Raw genomic sequence first — 19345 nt, 5'->3', positions numbered from 1 at the left:
GTGTGCTAGTTCTGAGGCAAATGTAAGTGGCTCAGTGGATGTGTGACTATGCTAATTGAATTGCTGCTGGGATTTGTATAGAGACGCCCACGGAAGCTAGTCGCACCTACAGATGTGTCATCTTTCATTGTTGCTGCAAAATGCATGCATCGCAACAGTGATTTTGCTGCATAGCTGGGTGCATGCCATATCACACTTCTACTACGACATTGAAGTAAATGGGAGCTAGCGAGCTTATGCGTAATCCTTGCATTCATTTCAGCGCTGTGCTTTATTTGCATCAAAATCCCACTATGTTAAGCTGCTATATGTAATAGCAGCAGCATAGTGAGACACATCTGCACCTGCAACTCCTTGATTAAGTCTTTGGTCACTCAGAATGACCACCCACATAGAGGATCCACATTTGGCATCTGATTTATACCCCGAAACACTCCGGGCATGTCCATGCTTTTGCCATCACACCCCATTAACCTTTCACACATTGGCTGCTTCCTGTCAATCACTTGCAATTAAATAATCATTGCGTGCATGTGCATTGTTGCAGTGGCACCTGTTGAGTTTATCGATAACTGCTCAATTGCAAAAATATTGGCATAGAGTACAATTGTGAATCAGGACTGGCATTCTCCAAGCTGACCAAGTGTTGACCGATAATAACATGCACATATACTGTATGTCTACATACATCTTGCTTTACATTCCTTCTAATTGCACCATGCAGTGGCTTGGCTCAGCAGTGCTGAGCATCTTTGTGTATGACTAATTGCAAAGCGGTGCAAATAGGACACTTCTGTTGATTCAAATGAAATGCGGAATCCCTATTTTCTGTGATTGGCCGTGGTTGTACCTGCAAATTTAATTCTACATTACAGTGATTTCAAGTAAAAGAGGCCATGTTTCAGAAAAAGTCTCATGCAAAGATGCTCAACATTTCAGAGTCACACAAAGGTCAGGCACAATGTGTAATGGGACTTGTAGAACAACAAGACTGAGATCAAGGCAGACGGCTTAGGTCTGTCAGAAATCTATCTGTTGGAAATGGAAATGTGATTAAACTTTGAGGTGTATCGTGTTATCAGATTTTGGCGTTTAAAGGGCACATCAGCAGCTGAATTTCATTGCCACGAACAACATCATGTCATGGAATCAGGTTTGGGTTTGGTGCACTACCAGCGGTGGACACTGACATTCTCGGCCAGCTGGATTGCGGATAATCTTGAACATCAGTCTTGCTGTTATCAAAGGCAGTGCACCAAAACCGGTTTAAGTCAGCTGATGTTATTACCGTACACCTCAACAAGTCATCAGTTAATTTAAGCTGCTGATGTGTCCTTTAAACATAGATACAGTTAGAACAGTAGGGGTCTAACATGCAGAGAATTATTGCATAGCAGAGGTGCCCCAATTACACCTTTGCAACGTGCGGTGCAGTAATGGAGCCCACACACGCACCGATGCCGGCGGTGCGATGCTATGCAATGGGGTGTGCGCTCCCGCGGCACCTCATCGCACAGTACAAAAAGTATGTGCTGCACATACTTTTTGTACTAGCTTTTTCTAGCATAGCATCGCATCGCATGCACAAGGCATACGATGCGATGCTATGTGTGCTAGTTAAGCCCACAACGCACGCCGGGAACGGTGCTTGTGTGGGCTCCTTAAGACAGATTGATGCCCATTTTATAAGAAACTGCAATTGCTTTTTTGACAATTTTATTGCTACTTTAAATGTAAAATTATCTATCTATCTATCTATCTACAGTATCTATTTATATCTATTTACAGTGTGTGTATATATATGTATATATATATATATATATATATATATATATATATAGTTTGTATAGAGAGCACTCACCAGTCTTCAAGTAGTAAGATGCAAGTAAAAAGCTTTAATACATCACCAGAGTCTCTAGCATATGGTCGACGTTTCGAGCCTCGCCGGGCTCTTTGTCAAGACACACAGAAAGGATGGGTCACAGTCCCAGAAGATGCTGTGACCCATCCTTTCTGTGTGTCTTGACAAAGAGCCCGGCGAGGCTCGAAACGTCGACCATATGCTTGAGACTCTGGTGATGTATTAAAGCTTTTTACTTGCATCTTACTACTTGAAGACTGGTGAGTGCTCTCTATACAAACAATATACATTGGCTGTACTCCCCTGGACTGTGGCCTGAGTGTGGCACCCCAGCAGTTGCTCTTTGAAGGTTGAGTATATATATATAAAAAAAGATGGATTTATCAGAGAGTGCTGGACTTAGTACCACCTAGTCAATTATATAGTAATCACTGAATGATACATCAATCACACTTCATATGACAATTCATTGTCCCCTTCCAGAATGACACGTGAGATCCGTTCAGGATAAAAGTTCTTTATTGAAACCCAACGCGTTTCGTCAGAACGACTTCTTCAGGGGTGTGACAAAATAGTTTATTATTATGCCTGTGTGGCAACTAATGTTTCTTTCGGACAAGATAAAAATCAATAAGATGATAGATTTAGGGGAAGCCAATCCGGCTTAACATGCCAGATATTTCCGTAAGGATGAGGTCCTTAAATATTGGACTCACAGGGCCGTATTAATATGGATGCACCTTATGGACCAAATGAAAATAGATCCAGGTAAACGTATCACCTCTCAAATAATCACTACAGTGTAGTAATGTCCCAAGCTCCTTCACTGGCTGATAATATATATATTGTATCCCCAGCCCTGCAGTACCCAGACAAGGAGTGTCCCCTTGATGTATAATTGTGACGTAACAGGTAGCACTCATAAGACTTGTAACTGGTGAAAACCATAGCTGCCTACCCTCAGGCATTCTGCAGGAGACTCCCTGAAATAGCAGCAATCTCCCTCTCTCCCAAATTAGTCTAGCAGAGAATCTCCCTTATTTCACCTATCCCACATTACACTGTTACATTTTTTGGGAAAAAAGGAATGAGAGACAGATACATTTACATTGAATCATCTGCACCATTTCCCAGCACTTTAGCAAGTATAGTATCTCTTACTAACTGCTTTGGGGCTCATCTACATTTGGATAAGTAATTTGAAAATATTCCTCTTAGATGTAGCAGTGCACACCCACGCTTCTATATGCCATGTGCACAATCTATTTTCACAATATCTCCATATATGGAACTAGACACACCCTGTGGGAGGAGCATGACACGCCCCCTCAATAGGGCACTGCAAAATTCTATTAGCAACTATAATTTCCCAGAAACTAGTTTTGAAAAGTAGGCAAGTATGGTGAAAACACACTGGTGTTTTTAATGTGACATTTTGGGTATCTTTTCATGTCGACAACACCAAAATGTCACATTAAAAGCATCAGCATGTCACTGATGAAAAGCACTGTTTTTTACATATTCAACAAACAGACTTACTTAATTGCATTTTATTCAAATATTTCATAAAAATTATTATTACAATTTCTCTTTGGACAAAGATCGGAAATTATTATCTCTTTTATACTCATTGTAAAGGTGGTGGTGCTGTTGCTGTTTTTGTGTATGGAAATAACTTAGGACTGCTGGTAAGTGTACTCAGGTTTTTCAATTCTGGTAATCCCTATTCCCCAAATAATATAAGGGCTATTTGTATCTGAAATATTGGTGCATTTTTCTATCGCAGGCTTTCTGGAATGCTTCCCATTTTTTTTTTTTTTTTTTTAAATGGAGATTTTTTTTTCTTTGCTCACAAAGTAAAACAAATCAAATAAAGTTAGACTGCATCATTAGAGTTTATGGGGCGTTTCCCCTCCATTCCACTTTTCCGTCTATGTTGCTTTGACAAAGAAATGATTACTCAACTGCAAATGTGCTTCACATTCCAGAGTTTAGTAAATCCGAAAGCCTAGCAGCTCCCATAGAAACATGCATCTGCTGTCAGAAGTGCGGGGAAATAGGAGGTCTGCTGCACGCCCTCCACGTTATATTTGGGAAATTAAATGATCCCACAAGTATCCATTATAAATAAGCTCTTTGTTCTCTCTGTGAAATAAAAAGGGAATATATATATATATATATATATATATATATATATATATATATATATATATATATATATATATATATATATATATATATATATATATATAGAAAAGGGAGTCCAAACCGTGCACAGCCAAAAGTAATTAAGAGTGCGTCCTTTTCTTTCTTAGTAGTATTTGCAGCTTTCTCCAGGGAACCAGACCACGGTTCAATATCCCACAAACATGTAAAAAGAAATGGAGAGGGAGCGCACCATGAGCATAAAATTCAATACTTTACTTGAAAGTGTAATAAAGCTCACATACATGAAAGTAAACAGAGATCTGCTTGCCAGAATAAACCCCCGCACCATGCCAACAGCTTCAGACCGGGACCAGCCGTAAACCGTCTGTGGACATCAGGTAGGTCAGGAACAGAATTGCACAGCGTCGTCAATCAGGCCACGCCCAACCGGTTTCGTCATAGGTAGACTTCGTCAAGGGGTGTTTCTATTCAGTGTGCAGGTATGGTATATATAGCTGTTATTCAGCTGGAAACAATTGACCCTCTCACGATCAATCAACATCCTAGCTCTGGTTACAGCATTATATATCACTCAACATATATATGGCAATATAATCAAATTTACAAACATAGTAATAAAAAGAATTGATACATAGTATGACAATTTACAATAATAAAAAAGTTTTATACATATATAGGTAAACAATTTATAATAACATTTAAAAACAGTTTTTTTTTTTTTTTTTTTTACTGATAAAACACGTATCTGTGCAAAATTTAGCAATTTAGACCGATGTTATTCGTTTACTAAAGAAAGGAGCAGAGAGAACAGACGTTAATGACACAAGCAATATAAATAAAACAATCAGAAGATTTTCACTAAAGAAAGTTGCGAGGCTGACTTACACCCAGGCAACCCACCGGCGACACACTATCGACACAGCATCTGAGGTCCGCAGACCCAACACAGAAGCCGGTCAGTGAGCCGTCAGTGAGCGCCCTCTAGTGCAAGAAAGATACAACATCGCAACCCTCATTCATTCCCACTGGCGAGAAAGTACCCAGAGTATGGATCCAATAAGTCTCCCGTCTGCTGAGTTTTTTTAGGAGATCTCCACCTCGCTCGTCCAGTGAGACTTGCTCTATACCTTTAAAGGAGAACTGATTCAGGTCTCCATTATTGCAGGCTAGAAAATGCCTAGAGACACTATGTGTATTAAGTTTATTGCGAATATTACGTGTGTGCTCTAATATTCTAATTTTGAGTAAGCGCTTAGTCTTTCCAATATACCTTTTGCCGCAACTGCAGCTCAACATATATATAACACAGGAGCTAATACACGACATTTTACTTTGGATATTCCAGGATTTTAAATGATTTTTATCCCAGTATTTGAATTTATCCCGGTCCACATACTGGCACATTTTACATTTCGTGCAAGGAAAGAAACCCTTCGTTGTTTGTAACCAGCAGGATGTTTCTGTTTTTCTTAGATGGCTTGGTGCCAGAGTAGTTTTTAAAGTAGCCGCCTTTTTAAAAACTATTTGCGGTCTATTAGGAATAACAGTTTTTAATATTGGGTCCAGCAATAATATACCCCAATGTTTATTTAATATTTCTTTAATTTTACTACTATCAACATTATATTTAGTTACAAAAGGTACAAACAACGATTCAGATTTCCTTTCTTTCACTCGATATGATAACAAAGATTGTCTATCCTTTGCATTTGCCCGATTTTTACATTTCTGCACCAATTCCTGTGGATATCTCTTGTCTTCAAAGCGATTACAGTAAATTTCTGCCTGCTCATTAAATTTTTCTACCGTTAGACAGTTTCTTTTCAGTCTAATGAATTGCGAATACGGTATATTCGCAACCCATTTGTTGAGGTGACAGCTGGTGAAATTAATATAACTATTGCTATCAACACTTTTGATGTGAGTATAGGTATTGATGCAATTATTGGATGCCCAATCAGTGATGTCCAATACTAAATCAAGAAATTCGATTTTGTCATGGCTAAAGTTGGAAGTAAATCTCAGATTTAAATTGTTTACATTTAGTTTCTGCATAAACTCATTGAAGATACCCTCATCGCCCTGCCACACAATAATAATATCATCAATGAAGCGCTTAAAGCACTTAATGTGATGTTTATATTCAACATTAATTTCAATATTATTTTCTTCCCATTTACCCAAATAAATGTTAGCCAGGCTGGGAGCATACGGAGTCCCCATCGCAACTCCGCAGAGTTGCAGAAAAAATTCATCTTGGAATAAAAAATGGTTGTTTTCTAGTACAAATGAAATACTATCCAAAATGAATTGACATAAATCACTGCTAATGTTGGCATCTTTTTCCAAATAATATCGCACTGCATCCAGACCTCCTTTGTGGGGAATCGAGGTGTATAAAGCCTCTACATCTATGGTAGACCAATTATAATCGGCTTCCCATTTGAATTCATTTGCCCACTGGAGAATCTGTGTAGAATCTTTAATATGTGATTGCAGACTGACCACATATTTCTGCAGATAAATATCAACAAATTCGGACAGCTGGGCTGTAGCAGAACCTATCCCTGATATTATGGGACGACCAGGCGGCTGCTCTAGCCGCTTATGAATCTTAGGTAGATAATAAAAAATAGCCACCCTAGGGTTCTCATTCACAATATCAAGGTATATTGTGAATGAGAACCCTAGGGTGGCTATTTTTTACAGCACATGAATAAAAATAGCATGCCCCTCCTCAGAATAAAATTCCTGATTTTTTTACACCAAATGTAAAAAACAAAACACTTTATTTTAAAAGTTCACAATCCACTTCACCATAAAAAGATAGCGATTGCTACTCGGTGAATCATGGCGAAAAAAACCTTCAAATGTATTCGCCATGTGGTCATTGAATAGGGTGATTCACCGTTTTTGTCAAAAATTCGCCAAACAGCACAAATTCGCCATAAAAACATGGCGAATCAGGCTCATTGAATACCGCCCTTTGCGATAGCTAAGCACAATTTGTCTGTGCTGAGATATAAGATCATAGACCATGTTCCGCCCCTCACTCGCGGTGGTGACAGATCAAAGAAACTTTTGCGGTTACAATCAAAGTGGATTATCAAACTTGATACATTGGCTCCAAAAGGGCTAAATGAAATGGTAGGACTACAATGTTTTCTGTAGGAGTAATGATGTTTATTTTGTGTCCATTAATACACTGATTTTATCTTGTTACAGTATTCTGTTAAGACAGTGGTTCCCAAACTGTGCGCCTAGGCTCCCTGGGGTGCCTCAGAGCACTTGCAGGGGTGCCTCATGTTGGTGGTCCAGAACCAATTCAAATTATTTATGGCCAATGAAATAGGCAAAATCAGTGATTGTGGCTTCCAATTAAGAATATGTGGGTAAACAGAAGTGAATCATGTTTTTCACCACATAATTGGACCTAAGGAAAACATTTAAATCCCAACTTACTTAATATTTTTTCGTGAAATTAGTAAACAACTTTTGGCCAAGGGGTGCCGTGAAAAATATTCTGATACTTAAGGGTGCCGTGATTCAAAAAGTTTGGGAACCAATGTGTTAAGAGATTGGTGTCAGAAATTGATTAAACTACGATCACATAGTGTGTATGCAGTTCATCACCCTGCGGCACTGTCGTTCATTAGCTTGCTTGTTGTAAATATTTATATCTGTGGATTTATATATGCATGGATATATTTTCTATGTTTTTTAAATGTATGTATATGTATATTATTTGTAATGTCATTATGTGTTAAATGTTTTTTTTTACTATGCTTCTCATTGACCCGGCACTTGATGAAGCGGGATTGTTTCCAGCTGATTGGGTGGGGCTTTCAGTGGCTATGGGTGGTGTCTAGGGTATTTATACATGCTATGTATGTTTGATCTTTGGCTTGACAAAAACGCAATAAAGCGTTGAAACATTGCATTATACCAGAGTGGTCTGCATTTCTTCTTATACCAAGTCCAGAGTGCCACCGTCGAGAGGAGTGGAGATTGCCCTGGTGCAACAGTCGGAGCATACGGGAGGCACCTGGCAAGTAAAGCCTGCTATTTCATTTGAGTGCCGACATACAAAGTTTATATATATGTGTGTGTATATTCTGTCTTCACACATGGTTTCAAGGGTCCTGGAGAGATTGCCTGATGAAGCTGGTGCTGGCTCGCTTGTAGATCCTGACTTAGATACTGACACATGTAGGATTGCTGAAGGTTAGCTTGTGTGCCCGGTAGTTGCTGCTCATAACACATACATTGTGAAGTAGGAATCAGTGGAGATGGAGGAGGCACTGTACTGTACAGTAATTGGATCCATCCTTCCCACAGCTGTCCACAAACTGCAATCATAGTGTCACACCATAGGGTTGTTTGGAGGTAATCGATGGGAAGGGAAGGTGTGCTTGTAAATTGATGTAAGCTGGCTGGTCCTTCCCCGGGAGAATACGCAAACAGAATCAAAAGCTGCCGGATCGTGTTGACAGTTATGGCAATTACAGCATGAATTAGTCCAGCTAGGCCAGATGTAGAGCCATCAGGGCTAGTGTGGGGCATGACCATGTGCCAGCCCTGCAGGAACTGACCCACCATCCCGGTGGATCAATCCGCCTCTAGGAAATACAGTTTTCCAATATGGATAATCTGACACAATTGCTACATTTTCTTTATAATATTAAAAACTCCAAATATAATTATATTTCATATCAGCTAATGACATTGCTATGCATGTTTCTGACCATTTAGAGCTTGACTGTCATTGCTAATTCACTGCAGATCTTTGCAGAACTGCACATATTGTGGCAGAGATTTAATAATCCAGGAAGGGCTGCATAGTTTTATATTATTCTGTAAAATAATAATATCGCTGCCAACAAAAACAGTTCTAGCTTCAGTATCTGCCAATATCCAGCAAGGAACTGTACTGCTGGTGTGACAACAGCGGTATGAAGAAAAGTCTTTGTGTTATCGCAGGGTGAGCACATCAACCACGCAGTCCAAGTTCTCTTAAAACAATAGACAAGAATGAGTGTGATGTTTCAGTGGCTTCCTACTGGCATTTCACTGTGGCCAAGAGCATGCCCTGTGTCTGTCCAGCACAGTAACAGACTGAGTAACTGGTTCCTTTCCAGCAATTATCTCTCTAAATGCACATAAGACCTTTAGCTTGCATTGTGTTCTTAAAGTCAAGATAAAGACAAAGATCATAGATCCCATTCATCTCAAGATTTCCAGCAACTTGCTTTGAGTTTATCACATTTTCATGGTCATTGCACCCTTTAATTTTTAAAATATGATAAATTTCATAAATGTCAGAATTAGTCATCAGAAGACAGAATTGTGTCTTATAGTGTGTACACACGGTGCAATTTACCCTTTGATTTTGACTTTATAGTCAAAATCGAATCGGTATTGTATAGACGTCAAATGGAGATACAGTAGAACATGTTTTTTAAGCTTTCTATCCCGTTTTGATGCCTATTCGCTCTCCTGTTCAGCTGAAATCGAATAGCCAAATAGACAGTGCAGCAATAACTATATAGTGCAAAATGTATTTATTATTTATTTACAGTTTCTTATATAGCACAGCAGATTCCGTTACGCTTTACAATAGTAGACAGTGATAAGACAAACTGGGCAACAACAGACAGACTTGGAGGTAGGAGAGCCCTGCTGCAAGCTTACCATCTATAGCACGGGTGTCAAATACAAGGCCCGCGGGCCAAATCCGGCCCGCCAGACCTCGTCATGTGGCCCGCGTGGGGTGGGCACAGTTGTGTTGTCTCTTGTTGTCCAGACCAGTCTGTCCAGTCAGTGGCCGGGCAGGCAGAGAGCCAGGCCAGCAGCACACAGCCGCAGCCTGAGTCCACAAATCTGCAGTGTGGCTGCCTGAGTCCAGGGTCATTATCATTATCTGTCCCACTGTCACCACCAGTCCAGAACTCTAGCGAGAGTCCTGCGAACCCAGAGGCCCAGGTCACCTGCTTGAATATCTACTTGTCATTATTCTGACTATGTTTCTGCTTTCAGAGCTTGTTATTACTTACATTATTACAAAAAACAGTAATAATTGAATGCAGTGACAATAATTTATGATAATAAAGAGTGGACACATAGTCCTACAGATACAACCGGCCCTTTGAGGGTGACCAAACTGCTGATGCGGCCCCCGATGAATTTGAGTTTGACACCCCTGATCTATAGGGATATAGGGGGGAAACACAAGGACAGGCACCAGTAATAGCATAGCAGTTACAAGTCCAGAAGGGAAGCTATATAATACATAAGTGCCTCGGAGGGTTATGCATGTAGGACTTAAATATGATAGGCTTGCCTGAAGAGGTGAATTTTCAGGGAACGCTTGAAAGTTTGGAGACTGGTAGAGAGTCTTAGGGCGGTATTCAATGAGCCTGATTCGCCATGTTTTTATGGCGAATTTGTGCTGTTTGGCGAATTTTTGACTAAAACGGTGAATCACCCTATTCAATGACCAGATGGCGAATACATTTGAAGGTTTTTTTCGCCATGATTCACCGAGTAGCAATCGCTATCTTTGGAATGTGAACTTTTAAAATAAAGTGTTTTGTTTTTTACATTTGGTGTCAAAAAATCAGGAATTTTATTCTGAGGAGGGGCATGCTATTTTTATTCATGTGCTGTAAGCACATGAATATATATTTAATTTAAAAAAATATATATATATATTTTTTTTTTTACACAGCAGCCAGCAGGGGGCGCCGGAGCCAAGCCGCACATTAGATATTCATATATTCACTGCACCTGATCGTTACATATGCACGATCGGGTGTAGTGAATATACCCGGTCCCCTGCTGGCACCCCCGGGGGGCAGCCTGTGCTGCCTGGCACCCGGGGAGCCCACCTCCCCCCCACATACGCGCTGGGGCAGGCAGAGAGACTTCCATCTCCCTGCCTGCCACCGTCCTCAGGCTCCCTGCGGCGTTTGCCGCAGGAGCTCATATTCGCCGATCAGGGGCAGCGAGCCCCTGACTCGTTGAATACCGGAGCCGGCGAGGCTCCGGAACGTGGCGAATGTGCAGCGAATCCTAAACAGGCTTCGCTGCACCTCGCCGGTATTCACATTGAATACCGCCCTTAATGTGCGTGGAAGGGCATTTCATAGGATGGGAGCAGCCCGATGAAAGTCCTGTGATAGTGAATGGGAGCTAGTGATCCGTGCAGAAGAGAGACACAGATCTTGTGTAGAGCGTAGTGGTCGAGATGGGAGATATTTTGTTTATCACAAAATATGCAGAGATATATGCTGGTGCAGTATGGTTAATATCTTTATATGCAAGTAGAAGTGTTTTATATTGAATACGGTAATATACAGGCAACCAATGGAGGGACTGGCAGAGCGGATCAGCAGACCATGAGTGTCTTGCAAGGAAGATCAGCCTAGCAGCAGCATTTAAAATGGATTGCAGTGGGGAGAGTCTGTTCTTGGGAAGACCAGTTAGGAGACTATTGCAATAATCAATGCGGGATATAATGAGTTCATGGATAAGAAGATTTGGTAGTGTCTTGTGTGAGATAGTGTCGTATTTTGGATATGTTTTTTAGATGCATGTAACATGATTTGGAGACAGATTGAATATGGGGAAGAAAGGACAGTTCAGAGTCGCGGATGACCCCTAAGCAACGAGCTTGTGGGGTAGGGTAGATTGTCGAGTTGTCAACAGCGATGGAGCTATCAGGATGGTAACTGTTCTTAGTTGGCGGGAATATAAGTAATTCCGTTTTGGAAATATTGAGTTTAAGTTGGCGACAAGACATCCAAGATGATATGGCAGAGAGGGCAAAATGAATGTAGATAGAATTAATTGAATTTAAATAGCACATGTTAGCAAAAATTGCATAGGAATCAAATATTAGTCGAATAGCAAAGGAATCTCACCCTTTTCTATTAACTCTATTTATAATTCCCAAGTTAAAACATTTACCAACTATTTTTTTATTAGCTGTCTCTCATGCAGGCCTTGAATTTCAGGTAGGTGAGTTTGCTGCCCGCTAGAGTGCAGGGATTAGGGGGAGGTACAGTTGCTGACAGGGCCAAATTAAGGCTTGTGGAGCCCCAGGGGCAACAAGGTTTGTGGAGGCCCCCCACTACTAAAATTGTTGACAAACAACCATGGTAACCCCAGCGACCACCCTCCTACCCATGCATGCTGTGGCTGCATAGTGATTATGAGGATTTATATATTATAACCATATTTATGTAGAACTCTTTCAGCCATACCCTGCACCTCTGAGTGTAGCATTAGTGTGTGCGCTCATAGCATTAGTAAGCTGCCCATATGGCATGAGATGTTCATCACTGTGTGGCCCCATGACTGCAGCAGAAGTGCCCATGTCTCCTGTGGGGACAGTGAGGCCACTAAAGTGACAACACCCAGACAGCTTGCAGGGTAAGGCTTTGAGGGGTAGCAGCAGTAACACAGATTATCGATGAGAGGAGACGTCAGTGTGCTAATGCCATAGGTTGATGAGCGCAAGTGAGGGAGAGTGCCAGTGTCTCACTTGACTGCTGCCATTTTCAAGGTGATGGAACCCACAATCAGGACCGCCATGGTCGCTGTTATTGTGTATGGGGCTTAATAGGGCAATATCTTTGCACATGAGCTATTTTGTGCTGTGTTGAAAGTCTAGTAAATCTAATATTATGAATATAATTGTGATTGTCAATGTTAGCGTTGCATTAAAAAGGTGGACAGTTTGAGTCATGTGTAAGGTATGCTGAGTAATGTATATGTTAAATGCAGGCCAATTTAACTGGAGGTGCACATATCTCCAAACAAGCCTCCCTGCTTGTTGAGAGATACAAGACTACTGAATCAGTAGAACACTGGGAGAATTCCCAGTGAAGATATGGTAGCAATGGCATCTCTGAAAAAATATCTATTAATTAGGAAGGGGGGTTCTTAGTATTCACAATCTCCCCGCATGCGGCACTGACAGTGGAACTTAAGCACAGTCATACTGATTTGGGATTAAGCACACTGTTTTGACTTTTACAATGTCCATTTGTGCACAGAGCTTCTGTTGTCCAAGGCCCCCACACAAACCTTAATCCGGCCCTGTTTTGGAGACAATGGTTTTCGGAATTATTTGGATAACGGATATTTGGAGAAGGGAGACTCAACCTGTGTGTATTAAAGTTTTTTTTTTTTTTTTTACAGGTGTGTGTTTGTGTGCTCTTGGGGTTTTGGTTCTCTACTAGGACTACAAGTCCCAGTGGGCCCATTAATGCCCTGCATGCTGGGACTTGTGGTTCTCCAAGTCCCAGCATGCAGGGGAGGCTTGCTGGGCCCTGTAGTTCTACTACAGAACCCAATATCTGTTTTTAACAATTTTATTTTTACACTTTTTTTGGTACTGTTTACCTAGCACGGCACCCATCGCGTTGATCGCATGTACATCGCATGCCATTATAGTGGCATGCGATGCCTGCGATGCGATGGGTGCGATCGTAGCGATTTTACATAGGGAACAATGTTAAATTACCTTCCAATCAACCAGATCAACCCAATGAACCCGATTTTACATAGGGAACAATGTTAAATTCCCTTCCAATCAACCAGATCAACCCAATGGCCCCGATTTTACATAGGGAACAATGTTAAATTCCCTTCCAATCAACCAGATCAACCCAATGGACACGATTTTACATAGGGAACAATGTTAAATAGCCCCCAGACCACAAATTGAATAGAATAACCACCCTGAAGTGTGAAATGCCCCCCCCCCCCCCCCCCCATTGTTAACGTCACCCCACGGTCAACGTGATCCCGAAGTGTGGCGAGCCCACGAGGGGCGGCGGTACGCATCCTCCGACCTTTTCATAGCCCCACTATCCACGTCGGCGCTCGCCACCGAGCCCGAAGCGTGGCGAGCGGACGCGGATACCTTCACAGGTATCCGCGTCCCTTTGCGGGCTTCAAAGGTATCCGCGTCCCCTCGCGGGGCGCGCTACGCTCGCCACGCTTCGAGCTCGGTGGCTCGCTACGCTCGCCACACTTTCTATTCTCAACTCCATGCCGACGTGGATAGTGGAGGTAGGAAAAGGTCGGAGGATGCGTACCGCCACCCCTCACGGGCTCGCTGCGCTCGCCACGCTTCGGGATGACGTCAGGGTGGTTATTCAATTCAATTTGTGGTCTGGGGGCTATTTAACATTGTAAAATCGTGTCCATTGGGTTGATCTGGTTGATTGGAAGGGAATTTAACATTGTTCCCTATGTAAAATCGGGTCCATTGGGTTGATCTGGTTGATTGGAAGGGAATTTAACATTACAAACACATAGGATGCATGCGATGCCTGCTATTTGCGGCAAGATACCCGCGATATAGATCATGGGCGCCATTCTAGGTAAACAGTACCCTTTTCTTAACATTAGCCAGACACCCTCAGCCCAGGGGTAGTGTGGACAGCCCCGGGCTACAGCCTGGGCTGGGGTTCCCTTGTCATGTTATTTCTTAGAGTTTTGACCATTGTGTCCACTCAAGTGAATGGGAGTCCATATGCAAAAATATGTTGGCTTTGGAGGCATGCAGAAATTAGTATATTAGTGAAGGAGATTAAGCAAATCATGGAGAAAGAAAAAGCGGAGTAGTTGGTCATAGCAACCAATCAGCCTTGGTCATTTTTCTAGAACAAAATTACAGTTAGAAGGTAATTGGTTGTTATTGGCAACATTTCTATTTTATCATCTACATCAGGGATTCTCAAACTATTTTGCTCTGGGATCCCATCAGGCAATACATTTTTTTACAGGACCACAGCAAGTTACTAGGGAATGGCATCCATACATGTGTGGTCAACAGACATGCACAATTGCAGAGACAAGCTCCTTTTGGAGTCCCTGCCATGTTGTGTTGTTCTTTTTATACATTCATGTGAATGTTAGGTTTTTACCTGCTCTGAAGGCTTTAGGGGGTGGTAGGGGAACAGTGAATAACAGGGTTAGGCAGAGGATGGCAGGAAGCCTGCCTGATGACTCCTCAGATCTCTAAGCCAGTGATGCGAGGAGACTGAAGAAACATCCAATTAAACAGATTTTTCAGACTCTTTGGATCACTGACTGAGAGATCACAGAAGTCATCAGCCAGATGGTCAGCAACATGGAGTCATGAGATGGTTGCAGCACACCTTGGGATCAGGACCCACAGTTTAAAACCACTAATCTACATTATTGTCTGAAAAAAGCCAAAGAGCTCTCTCTTATGGGTCATACACACGGGCGATTACAGACCCATTTCTAAGCAATCTGTCTAGATCGCTTAGAAATTAAGCACGGATTGTCCGTGTGCATGGCCCCTAGCGATGGCAATGTGCAGTCCCGCACATCGCCATCGTCTGACTAGATTTATACTGCATGCAGTATAAATTAGTCATCGCCAGTGTTCTCTCAATTGAGAACACTGGCCATGACAGATCGCTCAGCACACATTGCTGGTGCTGTGTTGTGTGCTGAGCGACCCATGCTGAGTGATCTGTGCTTATCTAAATTGCTCAGCACACTGCTTCCATCCCCCCATGTGTACGGGGCATAACCGTTTATTTTTGATGGGGATGACTGTCTTGTTGATTTTTTAATGTTACTCTTAATGTAAGACACAAAGGGGCAACCTGTTTTGCTGCTTTTCAAATAATGTCTGAGATAGTCCGGCATCCTGCCCGAAAAGACCTCCGGATTTCTGTCAGAAGTAGAAACCCATTTACCCAGCCGTATCAGATATGTCAGTGATTGTCCATGTTACAGTCTCAGTTAATTTTGTATGTGTTTCTCGCTGCATTCACAATGTATACTTCATTCACTGTTTGTTTTTTGTCAGGTGAGAAGTTAGAACGACCAGCCAATGCCAGAAACATCAAGTCACCAGTGTCTAAACTCAGCAGCCCGCTGACTGGCTTACAGCTGATCCCTGAGTGTACCCGATGTGGGAATGGCATTGTGTAAGTAACCAGATGTCTTATGTACAAATACCTTTGCAATTCAGAACTAACATTACATTGGCATTTTTTAGGCTGTGGATGAAAGATCAACAATCAGTAGGTTGACACCATAGGGTCGACTTTCAAACGGCTGACAGGTTCAAAAGAACAACAAGGTCAATATGTAAAAGGTCAACAGTACAAATGGATGATGGGTTAAAATGATTGCAACAAAAAAGATTGACATAAGTTTTACATATTTTACTACCCATGTATACAACTAAGTTGTGGCTAGTGTCAACATGTAAAATCGACCTTTTGTATGTTGAATTATTGTACCTTTTGTCGTATTGACTGTTGACCATATGGTGCTGTTGACCTATTAATGTCAATATATGTGTTCACTGTAATAATAAAATATATTTTAATGCTAATACCATCCCCTAACCTTTGCCCTAAGATCACTGACTTAACATGCGGTAGATAGGGAAAGCCCGTTCAAATAAATGGGCAAACTGTATGGTGAAAAACTGGCGCTTCGCCCTGTTTGCCCAAAACACTATATACAGTATATATACTTAGTAGTAAAAAAATGTAGATATACCAGATTACACACAGAGAAAAAAATCACAGTATTATATCTCCCATGTGTACAGGGTTCAAGCAGCATGAGAAGGAATTGACAATTCCTAGTGTGGAGACAAAGAAATAGAAGTATATACACGCGCTAGAAACAATGTATGTAAAAAAAGAAATTTAAGAATTTATTATACGTAATACACATATGTTGCACTGGCCAGTGGCATTTAACATTTAAAATCATATATATATATGAAAACACATCGGTGGCTATCCAACAATTGGTTATAAAATATAGCCAATACTGAACTCCATGTGGTGATTGTATCTGGATATTTTTAATCACTAAGAGCAGTTCTGATTGTCCAATGTCTGGCCAGACTGAGAAAAAAGTCCATAAAAAAATGCAATAAAAAAGAGCAAAAGAATAGAAAATGTATATATAAATATATATGTATAATGGATCCCGGACTGCTACTGTCCTACTGCTATTAGATGCAGTGGTGGATTTAGAGGTGTACAGTACTTGCTTTTTCAGGCAGGCAGATACGGGATCCTGTTCTGGAGCTCCAGAAAGTATGGTGGGGATAATTATAAAGCTGTATGACGCGTTTCTCCGCCTCCTATCAGGTATCAGCGGCTTCATCAGATATCTCGTTCCAATAAATGACTGCATGTGACTAGCTTTCATAGAGAAGGTAAAACATCCATAGATAAAATTGTGGCCTCACATTGAGCAGAATGTACTAAAGGAAAAATGTGACCATAAGCATGTTTTCGTGCTTTGGCTGCAATGCCCATATGTACCAAGACCGTATAATTTTCCCTTCCCTGACAGCATTGAACAGGGATCTCGGCAGAACTTGACCACCTTTACAAGCGGTTGGGCACGTTCTGCCAAGAACGGGCAGGAATTGTCATGCTCCCAGCCGCAGCTTGATGATTTCCGGATGCTTCTCGCAACCACACCCCCTTCCTCGCGCTTGGTAGGCAGGACATTGAATCCCGCCTGCCCAAACAGTGTTGAGCCGGCCGAGAACGGGGACAGGGTACGGCTGTCAGGCCAGCCCGGCAGTTGTGACCATTGAATACCCCCCTTTGTCTGTTAGCCATGTGGATACGGAATTAGAAATTTACTAGAACAGTAATCTTGCAAAACCTTTACTTAGTGGTTTATACAGTACATACTACAGCAATTTGGTATTATTGGGGAGAGAGCATACTTTATTATGTTTGTTGCCATTACAATATTGTTGTGTTATAAAAAAAAATCGTGGCGCTGAAATAAGTGACTGAATTCTCTTCCTTATTGCACAGTGGTACAATAGTAAAGGCGCGAGACAAGCTCTATCATCCAGAATGTTTCATGTGTGATGACTGTGGGCTGAACCTGAAACAGAGAGGCTATTTCTTTATTGAAGAGCAGTTGTACTGCGAAACTCACGCCAAGGAGCGAGTCAAGCCCCCCGAGGGATATGATGTTGTGGCTGTGTATCCTAATGCCAAAGTTGAACTTGTGTAAGCAATCAAGGGAGATTTGTTGCTGGAGAGGGCTGCATTGCTCCAAGGGCCCCTCCTGCAACACTTTTGCAAAAATGGCTTCACGTTTCCAAGACAAGACATCTACATTCCTAACATTATATCCAAGATAACAATGCAGTAACACAATGGAAAAGCTTCACTATATACATTTTACTACCTAAAATAATTATGCTGAACAAAATACCTGTAGGGAAGCCATTGTAATTGATTTATAACACTATTGCATTAACTATCCATATGTTTTGCATTGCTAATGTGGTTAATACTGCAGGTTACACGTGTGCAGTTTCTTCATTCTTCTTATGTTCTCTCCTGGCACCAACAGAAATCTGTAAATACTGAATAATATCCCACTTCTGCTCTAATAAAAATATATTGTTTGTAGAATATTCAGATTCTTGTTTTTCTTTCTTCTCCCAGATGTAATATATATATATATATATATCACTCGAAAAGGCGGCACTCACTATTTCTTTGGTTAACCCTGGTGTTGAAAAATGTAAAATGCAATTATACAGTAGCTTCAGATATATATAATAGAACCAACACGCATACCTCCCAACTGTACACTTTTCGCTGGACCATCCCGTTTTTTTGGGGGGTTGGATTCGGAATCACCCCCTCCCCGGCCCTGTAGAACGGGGAATAGACATAGGCCACACCCCTTAGTTTTTTAAAGTGACAATGTTGGGAGTTATGAACACATCCATTAAACAAATATCTGTCTATACACAATGCAACCCAAACTAATCAACAGAAATGCATTTAATCCTAAGGACTCGTTAAGACTATGGGGGCAAGTGTTTTAAGGTAGAAAACCCACTTAGATTCTAATTGAAGAAGTCTATTTGGTCTATCAACCCCTCTGGTCCCGACTGGTACATGATCTATAATGCAGTATTGCATAAGATGATGGGCTTCAAAAAAGTGACCCGCCACAGGCTGTACACTTTGTCCTTTTGTCAGGGCCCCTCTGATCGCAGTCGGATGAATTGCCATGCAATCCTTATAAGTTCTTTCCGTCTTGCCCACATAGAATTTACTACATGGTCAAGAGATAAGATATGACAAACTAGGACTCGTATGACACAAAGTGTTTAATGGGGATGTTTTTACCTGTCATAGGATGTTTGAAAGCGCTGAAACTAATCATATAGTTACAGGTAACGCATTTGAGGCACTTAAAGCATCCCAAGATGCGTGGCTGTATTACGCCCAATTGATTTTTCTGATC

General features: G+C 41.4%; 1 protein-coding gene across 3 annotated transcripts in view; it reads left to right on the top strand.

The window, feature by feature from the left end:
* Nucleotides 1-18500, top strand: part of PDLIM4 (PDZ and LIM domain 4) — a 255444-nt gene extending 236944 nt beyond the window's left edge. For all 3 annotated transcript variants that reach the window (XM_083181834.1, XM_083181835.1, XM_083181836.1), the window contains 2 exons: nucleotides 15891-16011; nucleotides 17887-18500. In XM_083181834.1, the coding sequence (XP_083037960.1) occupies nucleotides 15891-16011; nucleotides 17887-18091 (326 nt within the window). In that variant the 3' untranslated portion in view covers nucleotides 18092-18500. The remainder of the gene's footprint in view (nucleotides 1-15890; nucleotides 16012-17886) is intronic.
* Nucleotides 18501-19345: the final 845 nt, after the last annotated feature.

This window comes from Crinia signifera, chromosome 4, assembly GCF_055691185.1.
Source record: "Crinia signifera chromosome 4, ASM5569118v1, whole genome shotgun sequence".
NCBI classification, from domain to species: domain Eukaryota; kingdom Metazoa; phylum Chordata; class Amphibia; order Anura; family Myobatrachidae; genus Crinia; species Crinia signifera.
This window is presented reverse-complemented; position numbering and strand designations above follow the sequence as displayed.